This window comes from Echiichthys vipera (genome assembly GCF_963691815.1).
Source record: "Echiichthys vipera genome assembly, chromosome: 18".
NCBI classification, from domain to species: Eukaryota; Metazoa; Chordata; class Actinopteri; order Perciformes; family Trachinidae; genus Echiichthys; species Echiichthys vipera.
The window spans coordinates 9,341,602-9,349,206 of record NC_139843.1 but is presented as its reverse complement, the minus strand read 5'-3'; the positions used below and the strand labels follow the sequence as shown (position 1 = coordinate 9,349,206).

Sequence of the window (7,605 nt, the reverse complement as noted above, 5' to 3'; positions counted from 1 at the left end):
GACATTGATGTCTACCCAACTTCACTTTGGAGGCATTCAAGAAAAGAAAAAGGAAATCACAATTCAATGTTAAATGTGCAGTTTCTGTCAGTATTGCATGGATAAATCCAGAAAAGCCTGTGCAATAATAAAAATATGATTTTATGGAAAGATTTCTTGACAAGTATATTTTACTTATATTTCCCGAAATAGCACATTTGGAATCAAGTTACAACATACAACGCTCTATATGTTTAAACCCCTGATTAAAATAGGGAAGGCTCTCCAGAAACACTCTAAAGGGGGAAACAAGGAGGAAACACCAGGAAGGGGAACAGAGGAGGGAGAGACATGCAATACTCAGTCAATGTTATGAGTGCAAATACATTTAAATGGTTGCAGTAGTATTAGTAGTATCACTGCCCTTTAATTATTAGAAGAACTAGTTTTTATAAATAAGCAAATAAAAATGTAATTTAACTTTAAGCTAAATAACCAATAAACAGAAGGGTTTAACCATAGGGGTGGTCTTTTAAATCACTTCTTATATTTTTGTCCCCATTTGTGAAAGCTTTATATGTTCTTTTTACTTGTTCTCATCCGTTTTTATTGTATTTTCTTAACTTGCTCTGTGCTTAAGTCATTTGGCCTTATTCTCATTAACTCTGCCTTGTCTGGTTTTCTTTTCTTTTGTAGAGCACTTTGTCATATTGTTGGGAAAAATGCTATAAATAAAGTTTATGAATATTATTATTATTAGTAGTAGTAGTATATCATAATTATTATTATTATTATTATTATTATTATTAGCATCATTATTGTTATTGTTATTAGTATAATTATTATTATTATTATTAATAATACAATTATTATTATTATTATTATGATCATTATTATTATCATTATCATTATTATCATCATCATTATTATTATTATTATTAACATTATTATTAACATTATTATTATTATTATTATTATTATTATTATTATTATGCTGTGGTATATTTAAGAGTTACCATGGGATTTATCATTGAACTTAACTTAACTTTCCTTCTCACACAGCAACATAAACACGGTCAGCTGAGCTCTGTGACCTGAGGGAGTGTTAGTTTCCCTGCAGCAGCGGTTCATGAGTTTAAATAGACAAAAACCACAGCTGAGCTCGGAATCAACACACTTTACATCAAGGGATGCGCAGCAAACGCGCAAACTTTTGGAGCTCGCAAAGTTGCCCGAAGTTAGAGGAAGTGTGCTCGTTAGGACATTCTTCGGGGGATTTCAAAAGGGGTTTACTGAGATTAGTCTCTTTGTGCTTTTTCACGTGAAAGAGCCTTTATATAAGGCGCCGTTTCGTTTGTGACGGTGGTGCGCTACACAACCAGGAGAGGACTTGTGTTTTGGGGCAAAAGTTGTTATTTGTGCGTTAAAACATGGCAGCGTATACTTTACCGGAGGGGTTCACGGAGTTTGATATGTTTACATTCGGCTCAGCGCTTCTTGTTGGGGGTAAGTGGAGCGAGCACACCGGAAGTCATGTTTCTGCAAAAATTAAAGGGACATTTCACCCTGAAACCACTTGCTGATTAGATTATTTAAAAAAACACATCTTGTAAAAAAAATTCTCAACTGATAAATCCAAGCTGACTGTGATTCTCCCTTTCAGGCATGCTTGGGTTCTTCCTCAATGCCATCAGCATCGTGTCTTTCCTCACAGTGAAGGAGATGAGGAATCCCAGTAACTTCTTTGTGTTCAATCTGGCTGTGGCTGACCTCTGTTTGAATATTAACGGACTCACAGCTGCCTATGCGAGCTACCTCAGGTATCAAACAGAGGACACACTGAGGTTTAAAGGGTAGTTCTTATTGTGTCATGATGGGGAGGCTTAGCACAGTATATTATAAAATGGGTCATACTGTACAAACCAAATAAGGACAGGATAGACATGATCTTTATAAAATAAATCAATTCTTGGGCATTGCATTAAAAAAAATCCGCGTGAGTTTTCCTCCTCGAGGCTGAAACCATCAGAAAAGGTTGGTTTAACTGCTCGCAGCTCTGTGACATTTCCGACCTTTGATGATGTTAGCGAGTCATTGCTTGGCTTCACAATTTGAAAAATGTAACCAAATCCTTTTACAGCCAGTCATATAATACCACTGTTTGTAATATTGGGTATACGAGTCATTCCTCTGCATGCTGGAGTATAATGAAAGTTTCCTGTCTTGTCCAGATATTGGCCATTTGGTCAAGATGGATGTGCCTTTCATGGTTTTCAAGGGATGATAGCGGTCTTGGCATCCATCAGTTTCATGGCTACCATTGCGTGGGACAGATATCACCAGTACTGCACCAGTGAGTACAACATATCACCGGTACTGCACCATCGTAATAAATAAAAATTACCCGAAGCAAACCCATCTTATTCATAGACTTACACAAACTAGGTGACGTATTGAAGATATTTGGAAAACAAAAGACGTACACAGTGTTTAAGCTTTTCATTAAAGGTCTTTAGAAAAATCGTAAATCATGGACAAACTGAATGCCTTAGAGGTGGTAGCAGACAAACGTCAACACACATGTAATTAACTATATTTAAACAAACAAATGTCAAATGTCTACTCACATCCAAATGACATTATACATGCCTTTATTCTGTAGGACAGAAGCTCTTCTGGAGCACTACGCTGACGATGAGCGCCATCATCTGGATTCTTTCCATCTTCTGGGCTGCTGTTCCTCTCATGGGATGGGGCGTCTATGACTTTGAGCCCATGAGGACTTGCTGCACGCTGGACTACACCAGAGGGGACAGGTAGAGTGGTATTTATATAGGAAATATGCATTAAAAAATGTAGCAACCCATAGATTGTTTTAAAGATATTTATCATATTACATGTTATTTTCCTGTGTATCTCTTTTCAACAGGGACTATGTGACCTACATGCTGACTCTGGTGCTGCTCTACCTGATGTTCCCAGCTTTCACCATGATGTCATGTTATAGTGCCATCTACAAACACTTCAAGAAGATCCATCACCACAGGGTAAATGTGAAAAATCCCCTTTAATGAACACTCTAATTCTTTTTGTTTTGATGTTAAAAAATGCACTTTTCTACATAATTTTAACTCGACTGACTTGTTTTAGCTGTTCCTGCAGTACAGTGTTTTTGTGTTTGTTTGACACACAATGATGCCTCTAACGTGTCACCAGCTACTGGGGTCATGCTCAGTGGCACATGAGTGGCTGCTATCTTAGCATGCTAATGTTTGTGTTTGAGTGTTTTGCTAACTGGACAAATGTGCAAAATACTCAACAGTGACTAGTGGCAGTGCGGGCAAAAGCAGCTTGAATGTTAAAGAAATAGTTAGGCATTTTGGGAAATATAGAGTTTTAAGCTCGATTCCGCTCTCATGTCTACAACCAGTAGGCAATAAGCTTAGCGTAGCATACATACTGGAAACAGGGGGGGTGCTAGCTTGGTTCTGTCCACAGGTAGAACATACATCTATCAGTATCTGTAAAGCTCACAAATTAATATGTTTAATTACGGAGAGTTATGTGCTATCTTAACCGCTGAAGCTTTAAGCTAGGTCACTGCAGTCGGCCAACACTGCAGTGACCTAGCTTACAGTTAACGTCTGTACGTTGGCAAATAAAGACAGACAATTCTCAATCCTCCAGCTGTCAGTGTAGCATGTCAAGCTGTAACAGACAAAACTGAAATGCTGTTTTCTTATTTCCAGCAGAATATTCTTGAAACTAAACAGTCTAAATCCGTTCCACTGTATGTGTAATAATACCATCAGTAACACAGTGAACTTTTGTTTTTCAGTTTAACACCAGTGTGCCCTTGAGGGTGATGCTGATGTGCTGGGGCCCCTACGTCCTCATGTGCATCTACGCCTGCTTTGAGAATGTGAAGATTGTTTCTCCCAAGCTAAGAATGGTGAGCATTATTTAGTCTCAAGGTTCCATATTGCAAAAAGTGAAATTTCCATGTCTTTTTTTTTATTATTATAAAGCAGGTTGAGGTACAAAACGCTCAATCCACAGAGAAACAGGCCGGCCCGTATTCAGAAACTGTGTCTTTGAACGAGCCGTCAGGACCTCTTTACGGTTGTGATGTCACAACTATACTATTTATAGATAGGAAGTACAGTTACAGTTTTCATTGGTTCCAATGATGGTTTGGTGACGCCAAGAGCACCAATGTCAAAGACCCAGAAGCACTAACCAATCAAAGGAGAGTAGGCTTTTTGGGGAGGCGGTCTTAAAGAGACAGGTACTAAAATTGAGCGTTTCGGACAGAGGGGAACTCAGGTACATACAGACAGACAGTATGAGAATCACAAAAGCATGTTAACATGTTCTGTTATAAAAAAGACATTAAAAATACAAGTATAAACCTGAAACTTAACGCATATGTCGCCATCAATTCGATTTGTGAGAAAATACTGTCAAAATGATTTATTTTTTTAAGTGTAAGGGAGTCTTTTTGTTTGACTAAACTGTCTGCTAATTTACGACCTGTCTGACCATTTGACCACTCATGTTTCTTGCTCTGTTGGGACTTTGAAGTTTTAGCAATTACTCGAACTCGAGCTGTGCTCTAAATCAAGTGCTCACATGATGAAAATCCTTGCTCGCAGATACTTCCGGTTGTTGCAAAGACAAATCCCATCTTCAACGCTCTCCTCTACTCATTTGGAAATGAGTTCTACCGAGGCGGCGTGTGGCACTTCCTCACCGGGCAGAAGATCGTTGATCCAGTTATTAAGAAGTCAAAATAAAAGGAAAATCTCATAACGTTCTGGCAAAAATCCTAAACCATCTATTGCTCTTATGATATTTTCACATGTGAACAATATCTACATTTGGTGCCTCATGTTGGATTTGTGTAAATCTACAAAATGTGTTGCATGTAATTTATCCACATTATTGCATTCTTGCTACAGCAATTTATCTTTAACCTGCACTGCTCCTCCATCCATGTTACCACTGCCAATAAACACCTTGTGTTGCTGCTCTTCTGCTGTATGCACCATCTACTTAAAGGTACCTGAATAACTGAGCTGCTGTAAAGGTCGAAAAAGTCAGCATCCAGAGACGCCCTCTCATGACACAGTGGTTTCATTTACTAAACAGATTACTCAATAGTGTTTTTGTTAGGAAGAGAGTTTGAGGCTGATGCAACTTCTATATATGGTAAGAAAAGCAGTCACTGTGTTAAGACTGTATTATGCAATTACAGTGCACTATGAACACCTGAGGCCAAGTGAACTCAAGCTCATGTCTAAGTAGTTGATTCTTTAAATGCATAAACTAATAAATAAAGAGGTACAAAGTGTGGTGGATCTCATGTTGCTTTACCTTGGAGCTACTCATATTCAAATTTGACGGTGTATTCTAGGTCAGATTCCCCTAATTGAACTTATTTAGCAGTTTTTACACTTTTCACATTGTGCTGAGTTTGTTAAAAAAACAAATGTGCAGACCTTTCTTGTGAGACAAATGCAGATTCAGACTCAAACATTGTTTACTAAAGGAACCAGATATCAAACCTGGAAGATTTAAATAAAGATCAATCTAATTAATTTAGGAAGGTTGAATGACATAAGACGTTATGCAGCCGGAGGAATTCAATAGCTGCTGACACCAACTTCCTGGCAGCCACATTAAATATTACCAGCTTTAAAATGCATTTTATTCTTTACTAAATATGAGTGTTAAGTGTCAGTGATGGCACAGAGAAGAAAAGACTACAGCTCTCTGATCTTTGAGCTGCTGAATACAAGCACTCCAGAAATAAGTCTGCGTCACACTAACCCCAGACACCGTGACTGACGTTCTTGCTAGTCAGTCTTAAATCCTCTCACTGTGAATGGTATAGCTGGTCTTAAAGGAACAGGGGTCCACCCTAAACAGTCATGCAGGTTCAGAGCCATCCAAAGATAGTCCTGTTAGCTCCTTAATTAGAAGAACACTCATGTTTATTACCAGCGGCGACAGCAACAGAGGTTTATATTCACCTTGTGAGTCTGTGTGTGCCATCATGTCAAAATGTAGTCCTGCAGACATCTATTTAAGTGGAAACTAACACAGAGAAGGTTTGGGGATTTTGCAAGGTGTTTGTTTTATACAGTATAAAGCTAAGTTCAAAGATGGGTGCCGTCTGAGCAATGGTGCCAGAAGTAGGGAGGGGGCCATCGCACTGAAAAAAGGAAAATAAAAAAGGCACTATACCAGTCAGAAGCTGACTCCAAAGTGCTGTTATGCACTCTTTAGTGGCATTGCAGTACACAAAGCAAGCTCTTCTCATTAGCAGGTATTAAATGTCAGGCATTATCATGTACTTCCTCATCAACTCTACTGCTCCTCATTCTACTGCTGATCAGAGTTTTCTCAGTAGAGACTGAGGAATCCAACAGATTAGCTTCAAATTCTTGGAACAAGTTGTGTGTTTGACTGACAGCTGATTACAAGCCGAGTGTAGGTGGACTAATGATCTAATTTAACCAGGGCTGTAGATAGAAGCAGCAGTAATAGCAACAAGCTCACAGGAAGAAAGGAGAACGACATGTCACAGGCAAACTCTCATTGACGTCTCTTACAACACATTGTGCAAGTAACTAAATCCGACTACAATCCTTTTCTTTCAGTGGGATTTAGATCACCATCCACCCGCAAGGTGAGGTGAAGGTGTTCTGAGCCTGAATAGTAACGACAAGTGTGTTAAATCTAATGCTACTCACACACAGATGGTGTAAAATAAAGACCTCTGTCATGAAAACTGAAAGTGAAAAACCTTATACAGCACAAACAGCTGCCCCACCACACACGGGTTCATACATGTGGCATGTTCAGATAGCTTATGAGCAGCAGAAAAACAGGGCCGGAGCCAGAAATATAGAAATGCTGAAGACAGAATAAGAGTTCCCCTGCTGCAACCCCAACTCCCGTCTCCTTACACAGCTAATGTTACAGGACACTAAAAGCTCAAAACACCAAAAAGCCTCAAATGCCACTAAGGAAAACAAACTGTGAACCAAACTGTGACCATTTCATATTTTTATTTCATGTTTTATCTAACTCAACTATCCAACCATGCAGTCATTTCTGTACACTGGAGGCCTAATACAGTAGCTGTTCCCAAACCTTATGCACACTGCTGGGAATATAACTCAGGTGTAGAAATATTGAATTGATAGTATCATAATAAAAAATAATAAATTCCTTAATTATTTGCCTAAAATAGTCACATGTAAATTTCCACAATAAAATATTGAGGATAGGACCTCCTCAATGATAAATACAGCCAGACGCCTAAAGCAGTGAAACCCCTACCATAATGCAGCATGATTAAAAATGTAAAAATAATAATAATATATAATAAAATAAAATAATAATAGACCTAAAAGTGGTTGAACCTTTGATATCACAAGCCGCCACTGTCAGGAAACCTCACACTTACTCACAGGAACCCTACAGACTTCCCAGTACAGCTTACATTTACCATTTGAAACTCTTAAAGTTATAGATTTGGTAGTAAGTGTATAATAAAATCCTCTTCATTGCAGCTGGAACAGATTTCTACAAAACTAAAAAAGCACAAGCACATTT

At 38.3% G+C, this 7,605-nt stretch overlaps 1 protein-coding gene across 1 annotated transcript; it reads left to right on the top strand.

The window, feature by feature from the left end:
• Positions 1-1,409: 1,409 nt before the first annotated feature.
• On the top strand, positions 1,410-4,775 carry rgrb (retinal G protein coupled receptor b; the record flags this gene model as incomplete). The annotated part of the gene is made up of 7 exons (XM_083933087.1): positions 1,410-1,485; positions 1,643-1,799; positions 2,211-2,332; positions 2,642-2,795; positions 2,909-3,026; positions 3,818-3,931; positions 4,635-4,775. The coding sequence occupies 7 exons, from the start codon at positions 1,410-1,412 to the stop codon at positions 4,773-4,775; spliced, it is 882 nt and encodes a 293-aa protein (XP_083789213.1).
• Between the last annotated feature and the right edge of the window lie 2,830 nt (positions 4,776-7,605).